Below are 21,954 nucleotides of genomic sequence, written 5' to 3'. Positions count from 1 at the left end.
ATCCTCAGCAAAGAGATTGTGGGATGGGTGGTCGGGATCCTCAGCAAAGAGATTGTGGGATGGGTGGTCGGGATCCTCAGCAAAGAGATTGTGGGATGGGTGGTCGGGATCCTCAGCAAAGAGATTGTGGGATGGGTGGTAACGATCCTCAGCAAAGAGATTGTGGGATAGGTGGTCGGGATCCTCAGCAAAGAGATTGTGGGATGGGTGGTCGGGATCCTCAGCAAAGAGATTGTGGGATGGGTGGTCGGGATCCTCAGCAAAGAGATTGTGGGATGGGTGGTCGGGATCCTCAGCAAAGAGATTGTGGGATGGGTGGTAACGATTCTCAGCAAAGAGATTGTGGGATGGGTGGTAACGATCCTCAGCAAAGAGATTGTGGGATGGGTGGTCGGGATCCTCAGCAAAGAGATTGTGGGATGGGTGGTAACGATCCTCAGTTAAACTTTGTCTGAAGCACTCCCAGTATATGTCACAAATCGGGGAAGAGAGATCCTCTCGGTGGTTTGTACTATTCTCTGTATAGGGTCCTGTGGTCCAATGACTCATACCTTCCATACCACACAATGATGCAGACCAACAGGACACTGTCAAAGGTGCTTCTTTAAAAAGTTGATAGAAGGTGGGCTTGTATGCCTTGTATGCCTCAGCCGCCTCAGAAAGTGTCGATGCTGCTGTGCCTTCTTGACTAATGAGGCGTTGTGGGTCCAGGTTAGATCGTCCATTATGTTCATCCCAAGGAACTTTGTGCTCTTCACTCTCTCCATGGCAGAGCCATTGATGTACAATAGAGAATGGTCACCTGTGTCTTCCTGAAATCTACAATAATCTCCTTAACCTTCTCCACATTGAGACTCAAGTTGTACTCACCCCCATTTGACTCTAGCTCTCTAGCTCTATGAGAGTCTTCATTGTTGCTGATGAGGCCAACCACTGTAGTATCATCATAAACTCGATGTGGTTTGAGCTGAATCTGGCAGTGTCATTGAGTCAGCAGTGTGAACAGCAACAGACTGGCACACACAGCCTGGGGACAGCATGATGGAGCTTGAGATGTTGATGCCAACTTGGACTGACTGCGGTCTTTCCGTCAAGATATCCAGGATCCAGTTACAGAGAGGAGTACTGAGTCCCAACAAGGACAGTTTACCCACCACCTTCTGAGGGATGATCATGTTAAGTGCCAGGCTGAAGTGGATAAGTGACATCCTGCTGTATGAGATGCTGTTTTCTAGTTAGTACAGGATGGACTGGAGGGCTAAGCTCATGTTATTAGTGGACTGATTTGAATGGTAGGTGAACTGGAAGTAGTATGGTACTTTGCGTGATCCATTACTAGCCACAAAGCACTGTTGAAGTCAGCCCCACTCGGCGGTAATCGCTTTGGCTGGTTATTGTTTCTTTTTTTTGAGCACCGGAATGATGGTTGCTGCCTTGAAGCCTGTAGGGACAGTGGACTGTTTCAGGGAGATATTAAAGATGTTGGTTAAGACCTCTGTTAGCCAGGCCACACTGTCCCGCAGCAGCTGACCAGTATGTTGTCCAACCCCACAGCTTTGTGTGGGTTTACCCCGGTTAGAATCATCCTCACCTCAAACGTGGCTGGGCAGGGTGCCTGTGTTAAATTCTGTATAGAAGACATTCAGCCTATCAGTAAGGGAGGCATTGCTATTGTTAATGTGCAGGGTGGACTTGTAATCAGTTATGGTTTGTATTCCTTGCCACATGCACCGCATGTCCCTGGTGTCACAAAGGTGTCTGGATTTTCTGTGAGTATTCATGCTTTGCTTTCCTGACAGCACAGGAGAGTGTAGCTCTTGCTGACCTGAGAGTCGTCCTGTTCCCGATGTTAAGGCAGCATCTGAACCCTAAGCAGTGCACAAGCCTCTGCAGTCAGCCATGGTTTCTGGTTTGCCCTGGCAGTGTAGTGTTCAATCATGGTAACAGCCTCATGCATTTTCCTACATAGCCAGTCACCAATCCTGCATATTCGTCAATGTTAATCGCCTCCCTGAACATGCTCCATTCTTTGCTTTTGAAGCAGTCCTGCAGTGCTGATGCAGTATTACTATTACTTGTTTTTTATTTTGTATTTGCACAGTTTGTCGTCTTCTGCAGATTGGTTGTCTGTTGGTTATTCATTGATTCTTTTGTCTATTTTCCTATAAATGCCTGCAGAAAAAAGGATCTCAGGGTAGTGAACGGTGACATATCCAAACTGTGATAATAAATTTGCTTTCAACTTTGAAGTATCAACTGCAGTGTCTCACCCTACCATATTATTCTTCAAGGCCTATAACGTTCATCTTTGATCTTGATCATGTCCGCTGAAAGCCTTTTCTGAGGGTAAAGAATTATGTATGTGCATGGGTGGGAGGGAAGAACAGGGCCTGTTTTTGCTTGCTTGTTGTGTTCTGTGCTGTTTTGCTGAGCATTGTGTGCTAGAATGTGGCGACACTTGCGGGCTGCCCCCAGTTGGTTGTTAATGCAAGGGCCATGTTTCACTGCAACACACACGAAATGCTGGAGGGACTCAGCAGGCTAGGCAGCATCTATGGAAAAAGGTACAGTCGATGTTTTGGGCTGAAAGCCTTTGGCAGGACTTCTTAGTGCTCTTTTCCACAGATGCTGCCTGGCCTGCTGAGTCCCTCCAGCATTTCGTGTGTGTTGCTCAGATTTCCAGAATCGGCAGATTTTCTCTTGTTTGTGGCATGTTTCACTGTACGTTTTGATGTACACATGACAAATAAAATGGATTCTTGAATGAGCGAGCATCTATGGATCCCTTGAGGAGAGAAAGTTACATTTTTACAACTGTAACGCTCATGCGATCGGCTGGTGTATGTCTAGGGGAAGATTCGTCCATCCGCCAAACCGCGCCTCCCGTATATGTGGATGCTGTGAAATGCACACTGATACAAACTGGCACACACAATATCAAATCGCACGCCATGTACGTTTACAGAATACACTTTATAAATCTTACTAGAACTAAGTGATTAATAGCAATACAATATATATAAAAGAAAAGAAAGGAAAGAAAAGGTGCCAGAACTTATCAGGGTTCAGTCAATTAGTGCACAATCGTTGGAGCTCAACCATCGAAGTCTTCGGTCCACTTTTCGATCTTTTCTGACCTCCACAGCCCACGCGCCTGGGACCAACCTCAATTGTCGACCAGAGCGCATCCAGCACTGTCTACCTTCCTCGCGATCTCCTCTCCAACTCCCCAAAAGCCCGTGCAATGACAGCTCACAGACCCACAAGAAAGATTATCAGTAATTATAACTCAAACAAGCTGCGAGAGAAAGCAGTCTCTCACCAGTTACCATAATAAAGAAGCCATTTTGATTAACATATGCAGTAACATAAGAAAACCCCGTTACACAACCTTTTGCGTGAATAAGTTAAGCCTTGTGGCAACCCACTTCCTAGCGCACTCGAACCGGCTCACAAATAGCCAGTGCGCCGGCACAAAGGCCAGTCCCAAAAGGGCGCCAGGTCTGCTTCACCAACAAAGGGAAAAGCCTGCGCGGGACTGTGAGTATGTGCGCCCTACAGCATCCGCGCCTGGGGAGGGCGGGATCAGGGAGGCTTTAAAGCGAAGCCGCGAAGTTCGAATAAAATCTTCTTTAACCGCAGTTTACCGACTCCGTGTCGTTATTTCAGTGCTGCGTGTAGCACACCGCTACAGCCTCACCTCAATCCTGTGCTGCTATTGAATTATTCTACTGTAGCAGAATTCTAATTTGCATAGTATGCCTACTACAATAAGCTTGTCATGTATATTAATGATTTGGATATAAATAGAGGTGTCATAATTAGCAAGTTTGCAGAGGACACCAAATTTGTGGTATAGGTCACTGGTGACGAAGGTCGGCTAAAGTTATGAACACTAGATTCTGCCGATGTTGGAAGTCCAGAGTGAGACACACAAAATATTGGAGAAACTCAGCAGGTCAGGCAGCATCTGTGGAGAAAAATAAACAGTCGATGCTTTGGGCCAAAGCCCTTCATTGAGACCATTCATCAGAGCTCCTGATATTGATCTTGGTTTGGAGTGTCAACTGTTTATTCCCCTCCATAGAAGTTGCCTGACCTGTTGAGTTCCTCCAGCAGTTTGTGTCATCTAAGTTTATAACAGGCTCTAGATTACTGCAAGATCTAGGGAAAGTATGCACTCAGATAAGTGTCAGGCAATACATTTTGAGAAGTTCAACCAGGGCAGGACATACACAGTCTATGGCAGGGCCCTGTGGACTGCAGTAGAACAGGGAGACATGTTTCCACAAAACTGGTAATGCAGGAAGAGAAAGTGGTGAAGAAGGTGTACGCTGCTTCAAAGTTTAAAGTAAGTTTATTATCAAAGTACATACAAGTCACCATGTACTACCCTGAGAGGCTGAGTCTGTACTGAGGAAGCCAAATGATGTTAGCATTCTTTTAAAGAGGACTAGAATATAAAAGCAAGGATTTAATGTTGAGACTTTATAAAGCACTGATGAAGCCTCAGTTGTGAGTAGTTTTGTGCCCCTTATCTTGGAAACAATGTACTGAAACTAGAGGGGTTCAAAGGAGGCTCATGAAAAAGATTCCAAGTTTGAACTGCTTGTTATATGAAGGGCCTTTGATGGCTCTGGGCCTGTGTTCATTGGAATTCAGAAGAGTGAAGGGTGACCTCATTGAAACCTATTGAATGGTGAAAGGCCTTGATAGAGTGGAATTGGAGAGGGTGCTTCCTATGTGGGAGAGTCTAAGACCAGAGGACACTGCCTCAGAATAGAGAGGCTTCATTTTAGAACAGAGATGAGGAGGAATTTCTTTAGCCAGAGAGTGGTGAATCTGTGGAATTCTTTGCCACAGACAGTTGTGAAGGCCGTCTTTTATGTATATTTTAGGCAGAGGTTGATAGAGTCTTGATTGGTCAGGGCATGAAGGGATATGTGGACAAAGCTGGAGATTGGGGCTGAGAGGGAAAATGGATCAGGCATGGGATGAAATGGCAGAACCGACTCATTGGGCCAAATGACCTAATTCTGCTCCTATATCTTATGGTCTTAAGGGCTAGCAAAGAAATTGAATAGAATCTTGAAAACACTACACACAAAGCCAGACAAGCAATATGCAAAAAAACAAATTGCAAATACAAAAGCAAACAAATAATAACAGATCAGAAGTACATTTTTAAAGAGAAATTGCAGAGTGCAGATTGTAATGTTTTTAATTCAAAAGTATATCTAGTAGTTCTTTGACTTGCCTGCAAAATGTCACCATTTATTTCCAGCACCATCTGCTTTCGTTGGCAGGAGATTTCGAGTTTGATGACATGATGAGGAAAGTTGGTGAGATGGTGGGTTTCGTATACACTCAGTGGCTATTTTATTAGGTACTACTGTACACCATGTCATTAATGCAACTATCTAATCAGCCAATCATTTGGCAGTAACTGAATACATAAAAGCATGCAGACATGGTTAAGAGGTTCAGTTGTTGTTCAGACCAAACATCAGAATGGGGAAGAAATGTGAAAAAGACTTTGACCTTTGAATGATTGTTGGTTCCGGACAGGGTGGTTTGAGTAACTCAAACTGCTGATCTCCTGGGATTTTCACACACTCTAAAGTTTACAGAGAATTGTGTGATAAACAAAAATCATCCAGTAAGTGACAGTTTTCTGGGCAAAAATTCATGAGAGAGGTCAGAGGAAATTGGTCAGACTAGTTCAAGCTGACAGAAAGACGACAGTATCTCAAATAACCAGGCATTCCAACAGTGGTGTGCAGAAGTGCATCTCTGAGCACACAACACGTCGAATCTTGAAGTGGATGGGCTACAGGAACAGCACACTTGGAATGTACACTCATTTACCACTTTATTGGACACAGGAGGTACCTAATAATGTGGCTACTGAGTGAATATTAGGGTTCTGATAAGATTCATGTATGGTAGGTTGCTCTTGAAGGTTAAATTGCAGGGAGAGATAGCAAACTACGTACAAAATTGGCTGTATAGTAGCTCAGAGCTTGGTATTTTCATTACTCCACCACTGGTAACATTGTTGTTTCATCATTTGGTGCTTGCTCAGTAGACAGTGAACCAGACACTGTAGATGGAGCTAAGTAATCTCATAAATAGCAGGTCTAATCAAAGCCCTTCAGTTATACAGTTATATCTATCACAGTTATGCAGCATAGATAAAGGTCCTTCCGCGCACATGCCTGACATTACATCTGGCTCTTGAACTCAATCCTTCTACTAATGAAGACCAACACACCCTACATCATCTTTACCGTCCTATCAACTTCCATGACAACTTTGAGTGATCTTTGGACTTGGACCCCCCAGAGTCCTCAATTTCTCAGCTGGCTACCCTCTATCTGTTTCCCCTGTACATCTCTATCAAGTCACCTTTCATCCTTCTTTCCAAAGCGAAAAGCTCTCCAAGTAACCCAAGTTTTATAGAATTGCAACATTACCTTGTGGTTTTTAAACTCAATCCCCTGACTGATGAAGACCAACATACTTCTACATCTTCTTAACTAGCCTATCAACTTGTACAGCAACTTTGAGAGATCTGTGGACATGAACCACAAGATTCCTCAGTTCCTCCATGCTGCTAAGAATTCTGTCATTAACCTTGTACTCCATCTTCAAGTTCGCTCTTCAGAAGGGTATCACTTCACTCTTCTCTGGATTTAACTCCATCTGCCACTCCTCTGTTTAACTGTGCATCTTACCTGTATTCTGTTGTAACCCACGATAACCTCCTAAACTTGAAAACAGCTCCAACCTTGGTGTCACCTGCAAACTTAATAAATCTACCCCTCTACTTCCTCAGACAAGTTATATCACAGAACAAGAGTCCCAGAACAGTTAGGTCTCTGCAGAACACCACTGGCCACTTATCACAACCACCCTCTGCCTTCTCTGGCTAAGCCAATTCCGAATCCACACAGCCAAGTTCCTCTGGATTCCATACCTCCTGATTTTCTGGATGAACTTACCATGGAGAACCTGTCAAAAGCTTTTGCTCTCTGCCTCATCAATTACTTTTGTCAGTCTTAGCTGCAGTTCCATGCTTTACCACTTGGTTGAGCTATTACCCAACAACGTGGAGAACTAGAGACTACAGATGCTGGAATCTGGAGCCAAATAGGAAAGAGCTGCTGTAGGAACGTGGAGGATCAGGCAGCATCTATCAAATGAAATAAACAGTCAGTCTTTTGGGTGAATACAGAGAATTGCCTGGTTTTTCCCAATTCTCAAAAAGCGGAATAAATTTGAGTGAGGACCCATAAGATGTAGGAAAAGAATTAGGCCATTCGGAGCATTGAGTCTGCTCCGCAGTTCCATCATAGCTGATTTATTGTTCCTCTCAATCCCGTTCTCTGCTTTCTTCCCATAACCTTTGATGCCATGATTACTGAAGAACCTCTCAACCTCAGTGACTTAGACTCCACGTCCGTTTGTGCCATTGAATTACACAGGTGGAGGGAACTCACTTCATTGGACATCTTTTCTCTGTGCACCATACTAGCTGGGATTGCCTAGTGGCCTGCTACCTTAATTCCACTTCCCATTTCCACATCAACACATCTGTCCTTGGCCTCTCCTCCTGCCAAGTGAGGCTAGATGCAGATTATAGGAACAGCACCTTATATACCACCTTGATAGTCACCAACCCGATGGTATGAACATACAGTTAATTTCTCTAACTTCTGGTCATACCTGCCCCCATCATTTTCTCCTTTGTCCCACTGGCCCCCTCACCCCATCTCTTTCCCTTCAGATGCCCTCTTGATCTACACATTGCTATCTCTGGTTCCGCTCCCCACCTTTCTTTAATTCCACAGTCCAATGTCCTTGCCATCAGATTCTATCTTTTTCACTTTCACCCATCCCTTCCCAACTTCTTGCATCATTCCTACTCGCACTTGGCTCCACCTCTCGCACCTCTTCCCCTACCCCCCTCCCCACCTCCTTAAATTGGTTATCTCCCTCTTTCTTTCCAGTCTTGAACCAAGACATTGACTGCTCGTTCCCCTCCATAGATACTACTTAACTCAGAGTTCCTCCAGCACCTTGTGTGTTGCTCAAATTCAGGCAGGTTCATCACTGCCCAAGCAGTCCATTCTTGATCGTCAGCAAAGTGATGGAAACAGTTACCATTATGAGAGGGTCAGTAACTTTAAATTCCTTTGCATTATCATATCAGAGAATCTGTCCTGGATCTAGCACATAAGTGCCATCACAAAGAAGGTAAGACAGCAATTCTACTTTCTTTGAAGTTTGCGTAGATTCAGCATGTCATCTAAAAAATTTAACAAGATGCACAGTGAAGAGTATCCTGACTGGTTGCTTCGCAGCCTATATGGAAACACGAATGCTCAGTCCACAGAAAGTAGAGGATACCTTCAGTACACCATTGAGCACACTTATTAGGAGCACTGCCACAAGTAAGCAGCCTCCATCATCAAGGGCCCCAAACGCCAAGGCCATGCTCTCTTCTATTGGGTTGGGAGCCTTGGGTCCCACACCAAAGATTCAGTAACACATTGCCCTTCAACCATCAGGCTCCTAAGCTGGCATGGATAATATAACTCACCACAACTCTGAATTGATTCCACAACTTTCATAGACTTGACAACTTACAGTATCTTGTGGTGGTGTATAACATCATGAGGGGCAAAGAAACATGCAATGTTTGTCCAGGGTTGAGCATCAAGAACAAAGAACATAGACTTGTATGGTGAGAGTGGAAAGATTTAATAAGAACTTGAAAGCATTTTTTAATACAGGAGGTGATTTATATGTATATGGAATGAGCTTCCAAAGGAAATGGTTGAGACAGGTAGCGTAGTGCTTAGTGCAATGCTGTGGTATCTCAGGGCATTGGAGTTCAGACAAACAGGTTAGCAGGTTAATTGGTCATTGTAAATTGTCCTGTGATTTGGATTGAATGACATCTGTTAGTCTCGCGAGACCATGGATCTGTGCCTGGAAAGTCTTGCTTCAGCCTCTCCAGGGCACAGGCCTGGGCAAGGTTGTATGGAAGACCAGCAGTTGCCCAAGCAGCAAGTCTCCCCTCTCCATGCCACCGATGTTGTCCAAGGGAAGGGCAAGGGCTGATACAGCTTGGCACCAGTGACATCGCTGGAGTTGCCAGAGCGAGGTTGAAGGCAACATCGGACTGCCTTAGTGACTCCAGCTCCGGATTTGTCCTCAGGGTTTTCTCCTGAAGCCTTTCCCATGAGTCAGAATGGACACAAGGCAGCGGAGGTTTGAAATCAGAGTTTTCTCTCTCTTAGATAGACTGCCTTCCCAGGCTGACGAGCTCCATCCACCCGAAGCACTGTTTTTAAGGCGCCAGTACCCACCTTTGCCCCTTCTCCTGTCAGTAGAAACAGTTCCGCTGACCTTAGAGGCTAAACCACATGAGAAGGCCAAGAGTTGGACTTGGTTGTCAGAGGCTATTTGAGGCGCATGCCGTGAGGAGCACTTTTGGATACTGGGCGTTTGTCCCCACTACCACTCCTCGGCTTGACAACCTTGGAACCTGTGATTTAGGCTGGGGTTAAATAAGTGGTTTGCTGGGCGGTGTGGTTCATTAAACTGGAAGGGTCTATTCCATGCTCTATCTCTAAATTTTAAAAAAACAACTTGTAAAAGACAGTACATGGAGAAGAAAGATTTAGAGGTATATGTGGCCAGCTTGGATGGGCATCTTGGTGGGCATGAACCAGATGGGCCAAAGGGTCTGTTGTGTGACCTGTCGAGTTCACAGATGTTGTCTGACCCATTGAGTCCCTCTAACACCTTGTTAGTATGATCAAACAATTTCTGGTCTTTTGAGCTAATTCCTGCTCAGATGACCTTGTTTCAAATTGGCTCCTATACTTTACAACTGTGTCCATTTCTCGAATCTCCTCGTGGCTGACAAAGTGAAATGCCATATGAACATATAGAGGAGGTTTCAGCTATTGCTCAATGGCAGTGCTTGCCCCGGCTCAGGAAATCCAGAAACTTGCCCACTAAATCTAGGCTGACACTCCAGTGCCGGGTTGAGAGAATGCTGCCTTAATATGGAGAATGGAACATTATAGCGTGCTACAGTACTTTGCCGACCTTATAACCTACTCCAAGATCAATCTGACCCTTTTTTTCCACTTAACCCTCAATTTTCCTTTCATCCATGATTTAATCTGAGTTTCTTAAACACCCCTGATGTATCTGCCTCAACCACTCTCTCTGGCAGCATGTTCCATGCACCCACCACTCTGAAAATAAAAAAAAGCTACCTCTGACAACCCCCTTATACGTTCTTTCAATCACCTTAAAATTATGCCCCCTCTTATTTGCTATTCCTGCTCTGGGGAAAAAGTCTTTGGCTGTCCACTCTATTTTTGCCTCTTACCATCTTGTACACCTCTGTCAAGTTACCTCTCAACCTCCTTTGCACCAAAGAGGAAATCCCTAGCTCACGCAACCTTTCCTCATGACATGTTCTCTGATCCAGGCAGCAGCCTAGTAAATCTCCTCTGTAGCCTCTAAAGCTTCCACGCCCTTTCTATAGTGAGGCAACCAGAACTGAACAGGTTTTATAGAGCTGCAACATTACTTCTTGGTTTATTATTGACACTGAAACACAGGAAGAGTGAAAAGCCTAGTTTTACATGTACCCATGCAGATCAGTCCATCACACAAGTGTATTCAGGTAGTACAGGAGCAAACAATAACAGAATGCAGAATACTGTTTACATACAGTGTGACAGAGTTGCGTGGCTATTTGCCTAACACTATTACAGTGCTAGCAACCCAGATTCAATTCTGCCACTGACTGTCAGGAGTTTGTACGTTCTGCATTAGTTTCCTCTCACATTCCAAAGACACAGAGTTTAGTAGGTTAACTGGGTGTAATTGGGTGGCATGTGTTTGTTGAGCCAGAAGGGCCTGTTACTGTGCTGTATCTCTAAATAAATAAAAATAAAACATACTTCAGAGATGTTCAACTAGGGATGCACCTTTTCTCTCAGTGAAGGTAAAATAAATTCCCATGGCACTAATATGAAGACTGTTGTGAACGTTCTACTTTGCAGCAGTAAAAAGATTAGCTTTGGCACATGTACGTTGAAATGGTGAAATGTGTGGTATGCATTGGGTGGGGCAGCCTACAGGTGTTGACATACTTCGGCACATAGGATGCTGGAGGAACATAGCAGGTCGGACAGCATTCATGGAAAGAAATAAACAGTGGATATTTCAGGCTAAAACTCTTCATCAGACTCCTCCTCCTTTTTGTTCTGCTTGTCTTCCTAATTGCCAGCAAGACATGAATCACCTCAACCTCAGCACTCCCCTCTCCTTTTTGAACCTTGCCCCCTCTGACCGTACTGCTCGCCACTCGCCATTGAACCTGTGGACAAGGAGGGTGCTGTTGTAGTCTGATAGGCTGACTTCTACCTTGCTACGGCCAGGCAACAACTTTCAGCACCTCCTCTTACCTACGCCTTGAAAAAGACCCTGCTCCGGACCATCAAGTCATTGTCTCCTACACCATCACTGACCCATCAACTCTGAAGAACTCCTAGCCACTGCCACCAACCTCATAGTTGCCTTACCCCGCACTGCTCATTTCTACCTCCTACCCAAGATCCACAAACCTGACTGTCCTAGTAAGTCCTTTGTCTCTGCCTGCTCCTGCCCCACTGAACTTGTGCCAACATATCTCCATTTTATTCCCCACTCCCCAGTTCAGACAATCGGCACTTCACATGTTCTTGATCTCTTCAACGACTCTCAGTTCCCTGGCCCTGATTATTTTCACCATGGTTGTGCAGTTCCTATGCACTTCTATCGGCCACAAAGAAGGCCGTAAAGCTCTCCACTTCTTTCTCCCCTCCACCACCACCCTCTACCTGTTGGTCTGGTCCTCTCAACAATCAACAATTTCTCACTTGGCTCTGCCCACTTGTGGGGGGGGGGGGGGAATTACGATGAAGGATCTCGGCCTGAAACGTTGACTGTTTCATACTTTCCCTAGATCCTGCCATGACCTGCTGAGTATCTCCAGCATTTGTATATGTTACTCTGGATTTCCAGTGTTGGTGTTTGCAGCATGTCTGCAGCTTCTAACCGTAACCCATGCCTCCTGGAATGTGGGAGGGAACCCACACAGTCACGGGGAGAACGTACAAACTCCTTACAGACAGCAGTGTGAATCAAATCCTGACCTTATAGCTGGCATGCTGTGAAGTGTTGCACCAACTGCTCCACTGCAGTAATTACTGCGCCGCGGTTCTGTAGCGGTCAGTGCGACGGTATTGCAGCTTGGAGTGTCCGAGTTCGAAGTTCAACTGTCAAATGCCCTTCGTTAATTTAAATTTAGTCCAGATTTGCCACTTCACCTGTGACTTGACTTTCTGGAGATTGAAGTGGACCTCTTGGAACTTCCTTAGTCACCAGACTTTTATGTCTCTGATCTGGCCCACAGCAGATTGTAAATCTCATGATTTATACAGGGTTTCTGATTCAGGGAGAACCTGAATGATCTTGTGGGGGCACACTCATCTACAGCTGTTCTACTAAAGTCTGTGATAACCATAGTGTATTCATTCAGAACCACAGATGAATCCTTGAACATGGCCCAGTCCATTGACTCGAAGCAATCCCGTAGTTGCTCCTCTGCCTCCTGCAACCAACTCTTTGTTGTCCTAATCTCTGGAGCCTTGCTCTTTAGCCTCTGCCTCTATGCAGGTAAGAAGGACAGCCAGTGATCTGATTTACTGAACTGTGGCCTGTGCATGGAATGGTGGCATTTCTTGGTGTAATAGTGGTCTAGTGTGATGGGACCTCTGGTGCTGTTGCAAAGCAACAAAGTCCATGACATATGTCAGTGATAATAAACCTGATTCTGATTTATGTCCTTACCACAATATTGCTGTGTCACTGATGTTGTATGTTATTATAATCAGTATAATTAATTGTTATTGCCTCTTTTTTCTCTGTTCAGCCTCTGATATAGGTGACTCCATTATCTCCCTCAAATATCCACGCCATTCTCCATTTCAATGGGATCCCACCTTACTGCTTCTATTCTGTCATTATCCGGTATCAGTTACTGAGTATATTCAAGATAGAGCTCGATAGAATATGGGGCTCGGCCATAATACAGAGTAGTGGATCACACATCAGGAATTTTCTCTTACCTATTGTGCTCTTACATTCCTATTCTGCATCTCCTTGGATAGAAGATTGGCTGACTGGCAGGAGGCAAAGAATCAAAGCAAAAAGGGCCTTTCCTGGTTGGCTGCTGGTGATTAGTGGCTAGTGGTGTTCCGCAGGAGTTGGTGTTGAGTCTGCTACTTTTTACATTGTGTGTATGTTGACGGAATTGATGGCTTTGTGGCCAAGTTTGTGAAAATACAAAGATAGATAGAGGGGCAGGTGGTGTTGAGGAAGCAGGGAGTCTACAGAAAGACGTGGATAGACTAGGAGAATGGGCAAAGAAGCAGCAAATGGAAAACAATGTAGTGAAGATTGGTTGAAGGAATAAAGGCATAGACTATTTTCCAAAAGGAGTGAATTCCAAAATTGGAAGTACAAAGGGACTTGGGTGTTCTAGTGCAGGATTCCCTGAAGGGTGAGTCATTGGTAAGGAAGGTAAATGCAGTGTGAGCACTCATTTTGAGAGGACTAAAAGATAAAGGAGAAGGTTTGAATGCTTTATAAGGTATTAGACAGACCATATTTGAAGTATTGTGAGCAATTTTGTGCCTGTAAGAAAGAATTTACTGGCATTGGAGAAGGTCCAGAAGAGGTTCGCAAGAATGATCCCAGAAATGAAAAGGTTGATGTTTGAGGAGCATTTGCTAGCTCTGTGCTTGTACTCGCTGGAGTTTAGAATGGGGTGGGGGGAGGTGATCTCATTGAAACCTACTGAATATTGAATGGTCTTGGTAGAGTAATGGGGAGAGTATGTTTCCAATCATGGGAGACTCATCAGCCAAAGAGTGATGAATCTGTGTAATTCACTGCCACAGGTGGCTGTGAAGGCCAAGTTATTGGGTATATTTAAAGCAGAGGTTGATAAGTTCCTAATTAGTAAGAGCATCAGAAGTTACAGAAGGAATGCTGGAGAATGGGGTTGAGAGGGAAAATAAATCAGCTGTGATCAAAGGGTGGAGCAAATGCAATGGGCTAAATGGTGGTCTAGTTCTGTTCCTATGTCTTATTGCCTTATATTTTCATTTGCAGAACTGATGGCAGAGGTGGGTACGATGGACCAGATGAGTACATCAGACAGTTCATCAGACTCCAAGAGCTCTTCGTCCTCATCCACCTCCTCAGGCAGCGAAAGCTCCAGTGATTCTGAAGATGAGGCACACAAGGTGGCTCAGCCTCTACCTCCCACCTTGCCTTTTTCTCAAGTTTCCATGCCGTTAATGTCGACATCACTATCTCAGGATAACGTGAAAAAAATGGAAGAAACTCTGAATACATTGCGTCAGTAACTTGCTATTATTCCTTTTAATTAACAGAATAATGTCTTCAAAAAAGGTCAGGGATGTGATCCTTATCAGAAAGTGGTGGATGCACGGAATGCCCTACAAGGGGTGGTGACAGAGGCAGATACATCAGAGACATTTGAGAGACTCATAGATGAATGAATGACAAAAGGAAGGCTATGTGGGAGGGAGGTGTTAGATTGATCTTTGAGTAGGTTAAAAGGTTGGCACAACGTTGTGGGATGAAGGGCCTGTAGTGTTCTGTATTCTAAGAGAAACTGCAAGTCAAATTTCCACGGTTCCCTCTCCATTCTCACACCATTAATTACCAATGGTGTTTGAAGCTGGAGGCAAAGGCTGTTGAGGATCAGGTACATAGCACGCCATAACTTTGCCATTGTTGGCAAATATGTAATCTTGTTGCCTCTGCTGCACAGTTCGTCAGAGTCTGAATTTTAGGTTCTGTCACGTATGCCATTGACAATCGTATAGGTGACTAACAGGTGGCATAACTAGATGTCAATGGAGTTAAAAATTGTAGGAGCATGCATCAGCCATTCATACCCCCACCCAAGCATCAATCAGACCTGTATGATCTGAGACCCAGCTTATGTACAGTACTTGTATGTTGTCCCCAAAATTTCCTGATATCTCTTGATTAATAATACACTCAGTGGCCACTTTTTAGGTACCTCCTGTACTTATTAAAATGGCAACAAAGCGTACGTACATGATTTTCTACTGCTGTTCGAAGGTTCGACATGTGCATTCATTAATGCTCTTCTGCACACTACTGTTGAAACACATGGTTCGTTGAGTTACTGTCACCTTCCTGTCAGTTTGAACCAGTTTGGTCATTTTCCTCTGACCTCTCTCATTCACAAAACATTTTTGCCCACAGAACTACAGCTCACTGAATGTTTTTTTCTTGCACCATTCTTTGTAAACTCTAAGAGACTGTTGTGCATGAAAGCCCTAAGAGACAAGCAGGTTCTGAGATACTCTGGCTGGCACCAGCAATCATTCCAAGGTCAAAAATCATTTAGATCACATTTCTTCCACATTCTAAATATTTGGTATGAATAACTGAATCGCTTGATCATGTCTTCATGCTTTTATGCATTGAGTTGCTGCCACATGATTAGCTGATTAGATATTTACGTTAATGTACAGCTGTACCTAATAAAGTGGGCACTTTAATGTCGGATCTAAATTTAATAACTGACAGGATTACATGCAATGTACCTGCATGGTTTTCTAGTTTAATCCCTTAATGGCCTTTTTCTAATGTAGAGGCTATGATCCCAGATTCAGTCAGACGTGAGGTGGTGCCAGAATCCCTGAGGGTGGCTTATCTCCAGCCCTCACAAAGATGATGATTCGATTGCAGGGTTGAGCTTGTTTGCTAATACAGATTCTTAAGAAGATTGCTTCTACAAGGGTTGTGTCTCCGGTGGTATCGGTCATCTCCAATATAAATAGAAGTATGTCCACCACCACCCTTCCTGAAGTCAACAACCAACTTTTTTGTTTTGCTGACTTTGAGGAAAAAGTTGTTGTCATGACACCATGTCACTGGGTTCTCTGTCTCCTCTGGTTTCCAAGATTGATGAGGCAAAACTCAATGACAATGTTTGCCCAGCAATAACAACAAGATGTATGATTTGTAACCACAAAGTAATTAAGTTTCATGTGCTTGTTAATATTTATGAAGCAATAATGCAGAATGATCAGGAGTAAATGGTTGTAACACACACAAAATACTGGAGGAACTCAGCAGGCCAGGCAGCATCTGCAGGAAAAAGTACAGTCGACGTTTTGGGCCGAAACCCTTCATCAGACTGCACTCTTTTCCATAGATGCTGCCTGACCAGCTGAGCTCCTCCAGCATTTTGATTTCCACCATCTGCAGAATCTTTTGCATGTAAGGATTTGTACATTCCGTTGTGACTGCCTGGGTTCCCATACTCCAAAGACATGGAACGTAAGGGTAGTGAGTTGTGGATGTGCTGTCTTGGCACCGAAAGCATGGCAAAACTTGAGGGCTGCCTCCAGCACATCCTCAGACTGTGTTGCTGGTTAATACAAACTACACATTTCACTCACTGTATGTTTTGATGTACACGGCCAATAAAGCCAGTCTTTAAATGGGAGAAAAGCAGATTGACAGGATGGGAAGTAGGTAGTAAGGTGGTGTTTGCTGGGTGAAGGGGTATAGATACAACTGGCAGACTATGCAGGATTGAAATGGATTAAACTCAGTGCAAGATATGGTTAATTCTTTGAGGATTGAGACTATTGAGATGGCAGTTTTATTCAATGTGATACTTGTCAATTGTGGTCTACAATTGTGTAGACCACTTTTCCTGCCTTGTGAGCATACCTTCCTCAAAAGTAGACGTTGACTCAGAGATTAACCATTGCCTGAGTAGTGCTAGTGGAGCCTGTGGAAGAGAAAGGAATCGAGTCTTTGAAGACTGCAGCCTACAGGTCCAAACAAAGCTTTTGGTCTACAGAGCAGTCATCCTTCCTACACTTACTATATGGAGCTAGTATGGACCAGCTACAGCAGGCACCTGAAAGCCCTGGAAAAGTACCGAAGAACCTTACAAAAGATTTTGAGGATCAGCTGGAAGGACAGACTCACTAACACCGGTGTAATGGAGAAGGCCAATATGAACAGCATCTCCAACACGATAAGGCAATACCAACTCTGATGGATAGGTCATGTCACCATAATACCAAACTCAAGTCTTCCCAAACAGTCTCCACTTCCAGTGGAAAGAAGGTCAGCAAGCCCCTGCTCGGCAAAAGAAACTCTTCAAAAATAACATAAAATCATCCTGAAATAATTCAACATTACATCTAATAACAGGTAAGATATTGCACTCAGTAGATGCACCTGAAGGAAATCTGTTCAAGAGAGAGCTGTGCAATACAACAGCAACTACCACTGTGCAGCAGAGAACAAGTGGCAGCTGTGAAAGGAGAGAATGAGACCCAACTACTTACTCAGGTCCATACTGCACCAGAATACAGAGCCTATCAAAAGGTTCACCCCCACCCTTAGAAGTTTTCATGTTTTATTGTTCTACAACATTTAATTTGGCTTATTGACACTGGTCAACAGAAAAAGACTCTTTCATGTCAAAGTGAAAACAGCTCTGTATAAAGTGATCTAAATTAATTACAAATATTTAAAGAATTAATGGCAAAAGTATTCACCCCCCCCCTCCTTAATATAACGCACCAAATCATCACTGCTGCAGCCATTTAGTTTTAGAAGTCACATAAGTAGTTAAATGGAGATCACTGTGCACAGTCAAGGTGCTTCAATCGAGTGTAGTAAAAATATACCTATGTATGGAAGAGTCTACTGCTGGTGAGTCAGTATCCTGGCAAAAACTACACCAAAAAAATACTCTAAGCTACTCTGTGAAAAAGTTATTGAAAAGCACAAGTCAGGAGATAGGTAAAAGCTGATTTCCAAGACACTGAATATTCCTTGGAGTACAGTTAAGTCAATTATCAAGAAATGGAAAGAATATGGCACAGCTATGAATATGCCCAGAGCAGGCATTCCTCAAAAAGTGAATGACTGTTCAAGAAGGGATTTAGCAAAGGAGGCCACCAAGAAACCTATGCCAACTCCAGAGGAGTTACAAGCTTCAGAGGCTGAGATGGGAGAGACTGCAAGTACAACAACTGTTGCCCAGGTCCTTCACCAGTCACAGCTTTATGGGGGAGTGGCAAAGAGAAAGTCACTGTTGGGAAAAAAAACACATGAAATTTCAGCTGGACTATGCCACAAGTCTCTGAAATCGGCTGGAAGAAGATTCAATGTCTAAAGAAACCAGAATTGAGCTTTTTGGCCATCAGACGAAATGCTATGTTTGGCATAAGCCAGACACTACACATCATCAAAAACACTCCATCTCTATTGTGAAGCATGGTGGTGGCTGCATCATGCTGTGGGGATCCTTCACTGAAGGCTTGTGAAGATGGAGGGTAAAATGAATGCAGCAAATATAGGGATATCCTGGAGGAAGACATGATGCAGTCTGTAAGAGAATTGTGACTTAGGAGAAGATTTGTTTTCCAGCAAGACAATGAACACAGCCAAAGCTACACAGGAATGTCTTAAAAATGACAAAGTTAATGTCCTGAGTGGCCAAGTCAGAGTCCAGACCTTAATCCAATTGAGTATTTGTGGCTGGACTTGAGAAGGGCTGTTCATTCATGATCCCCATGCAATCTGACAGAGCTGGAGCAGTTTTGTAAAGAGTGGGGAAAAATTGCAGTGTCCAGAGTGCAAGGCTGTTAGAGACCTATCCACACAGACTCAAGCCTGTAACTGCTGCCAAGGGTGCATCTACTAAATACTAACTTGAAGGGGGTAAGTAATTATGCAATCAATTATTTTGTGTTTAATAATTGTAAAAAGTTTAGACCAATTTGTAGAAATTTCTTTTTACTTTGACACAAATTTTTCTGTTGGACCAGTGACAAAAAAGCCAAATAAAATCCACTGTGATTCAATGTTGTTAAACAATAAACCTGAAAGCTTTCAAGGTGGGAGGTAAATACTTTTTATAGGCACTGTATATTGATGTATATAGATGGGGGAGAGTGTTGTTAAATAAGGCAGTTTGCCTTCATTGGCTGAGGCATTAAGTTTCAGAGTCGGGAAGTCATGTTGCACTTTGGTTAGGCTGTACTTGGATTATTGTGTGCATTTCTGATTGTTCCAAAACAGGATGCTTTAGATATGGATGCTTTTGTGCAGAAGAGTTTCAACAGGATGTTGCTTGAATTAGAAGGCAGGTGCTATAAGGAGAGGTTCAAGGAACTTGGGTTGTTTTCTCTGGAGCAGAAGAGGCCAAAGGAAGGTCTGATACAAGTTTATAAAATCTGAGGCTTAGAAAGGGTAGACAGTTGGTATATTTCTCCCCCAGAGTTGAAATGCCAAATTTTAAGGACATGCTTTTAGATGATGGGAATATTTATAGGAGATGTGCAGGACAAGGTTTTTACACAGAGAATGGTAGGTGCCTGGAGTGGGCTGCGAGGGTTAGTGGGCGGAAGCAGATAGGATAGTGGTGTTTAGGAGGCTGTTGGATAAACACATGAATGTACAGGGATATGGATCCTGTAGAGGTAGAAAAAAATTAGCTTAATTGAACACTGGTACGGCAACTGCTCTGCCTGAAACCGCAGTGAGTTGTGGTCACAGCTCAGCCATCACGGACACCAGCCTGTCTATAATTCTTGCTACCTCAATAAAGCAGACTGCATAATCAAAGACCCCTCCCCCCACCCCAGACAGTCTCATTTCTGTCCCCTTTCATCATTTAAGATACAAAAGCCTGAAAGCACATACCACCAAACTCAAGGACAACTTCTACCCTCTAACAAGTCTTTAAATGGTTCCCCAGTATGATAAGGTGAACCTTTGACCTCCTAATTCACCTCATTATGATCTCTCACTTTATCTGCACTGCACTTTCTCCATAGCTGTTACACCTTTTCTGCACTTTGTTATTGTTTTACCTTGTTCTAGCTCAGTGCACTGTGTAATGATTATGAACAGTATACACCAATACGTATCAGCACGCGTTACAAATCTATACCAATATACCATTGTGATCAGCACAGATATTGCAGCTGATGAAACTGTTCCTGTGCTGCATTATGTTCTGGATATGAAAACAGGTCTGATTGAAATTATTGTGTAGATTCAGATTTATTTATAATAAGTACATTAAAACATACAGTGAAATACTTACATGAAACATGAAACCTAATATAGGGTTGTAGTTTTTATCCTAGACCATTTGGTGGGGGCAAGCTTGTGTCTGAATTAGGCTGAATGAAATTGATGTTTCTTTTTAATCTTAAATCTTCAGGATGTGATCTGCAACTAAGTGAATCTGGAAGTGACAGCGATTGAATGGAAAGGGTATTGTTGTGCCAATACAAAGCAGAGGCAAAGCTTTGCAATATCACAAACATTTAGCAGCTGTTTACCTCTGCAAAGGAAATCGGGAACTTGCCTTTATAAGAAGAAAATGGGCTCTGTGTGTATGTGCGTTTACATGTGCATGCACGATCAGATAAATATATTTTTAAAAATCTGCTGAAAGGGAGTACCTTCTGTTGGAACTCTAAGAGTGCAAGTTGTCCAGTAAGTTGGAAGTATTCCTAATAATGTCAGTCCTATTCTTCTATCCACTGCCTTAATGGTCTTTGAAGAAATAATTGTCTCAACTTAATTATGTAGGCGTGTTCTTGCTGAAATCAGGGCATGGAAGTTTTGAATGAATATTTTATGGGTTCAAAGTTGGAAAGGAGGAATTATATTTTTAAATGGAAAAATCTTTTAAAATCCAAGTACAAGTCAATCTATTTTCACTCAATGTTATTCACAGGGAATTGACTAAGCAAAGCATTTTGGTTCTTCATCCTTATGAGGTCACCCACAAAGTTATTAGCATGTTTACACCTATATGAAAGGTATATTTTGTGAAATATTTAAATAAAGTGCCATAACTTTCTGTCCAGAATGCCACAAAAGTGGCAGTCAATTAATTTGGACAGTGGATATGCCTTTGAGGGCAAAAATGAGCTGACAGTATATGAAGCTTTCCTGCCAACTCTGAGGTGCAGATTGCTTAGAGTAGTGAGACTTGAGTGAAGGTGATGGTGTTGTGGATGAGAAGGAACCCTACCAGAGGTATAACATTGAAGAGTGGCCCCACAACAGTGTCTAGCCTCTGTTTGAATACGGTGACACTGCTAAGGCTCCTGTTGACTTGTTCTGGATGGCACATTATGCCAACTTTATTTTTGCAGAGACTGCACTTGGTCCTGTTATGTGATTTACATGATAATAAAAATAGGGTATGGAAGTTATTTCATCCCCAACATGCCACCCTTGCTACCAGCTCTCCTCATTGTGAGTTATGCAAATAAAAACCTTTTAATCCATATTGCTCCTCTTTCAAGCTAGATCTTGTTAAATAGGCTAACTATTTTATCCACATCGGCTTCATGGTCTCTCCTTTTGCAAGTGTAAAGGGAACAAACGGATTCTGTTGTAACTCGTTGTTGGATTATTGTCTCAAGACCAGACTTGTTTTCTTCCATTTAAAGATTATCATTGTGATGGTGAGAAATAAAATTCCTTTGCATTTGACTCAGACTTTTTTTTTATCTAAGCAAAATAATCTTCAGACGCTGGAATCCTGAGCATTACACACAAATGCGGGAAGAATTCAGCAGGTCACGGAGCATCTAAGGAGAGGAATAAACAATTGATGTTATGAGCTGAGATCCTTCAACAGGACCCCACCATAAGCCATACCTTCTTCTCATTACTTCTCATCAGAGAGGAGACTGAAGATACACATTCAACATATATTGTTATATAGGACCCTGGTCAAACCCACTT

General features: G+C 43.3%; 1 protein-coding gene across 1 annotated transcript in view; it reads left to right on the top strand.

The window, feature by feature from the left end:
* Positions 1–21,748, top strand: part of eaf2 (ELL associated factor 2) — a 56,089-nt gene extending 34,341 nt beyond the window's left edge. Inside the window, exons 5-6 of the mRNA XM_059967654.1 lie at positions 14,254–14,502; positions 20,411–21,748. Coding sequence (XP_059823637.1) covers positions 14,254–14,502; positions 20,411–20,454 — 293 coding nt within the window. The 3' untranslated portion in view covers positions 20,455–21,748. The remainder of the gene's footprint in view (positions 1–14,253; positions 14,503–20,410) is intronic.
* Positions 21,749–21,954: the final 206 nt, after the last annotated feature.

Source organism: Hypanus sabinus, chromosome 4, assembly GCF_030144855.1.
Source record: "Hypanus sabinus isolate sHypSab1 chromosome 4, sHypSab1.hap1, whole genome shotgun sequence".
Classification (NCBI taxonomy): domain Eukaryota; kingdom Metazoa; phylum Chordata; class Chondrichthyes; order Myliobatiformes; family Dasyatidae; genus Hypanus; species Hypanus sabinus.
Note: the sequence above shows the minus strand (reverse complement) of the source record. Positions and strands in the feature narration are given on the sequence as shown.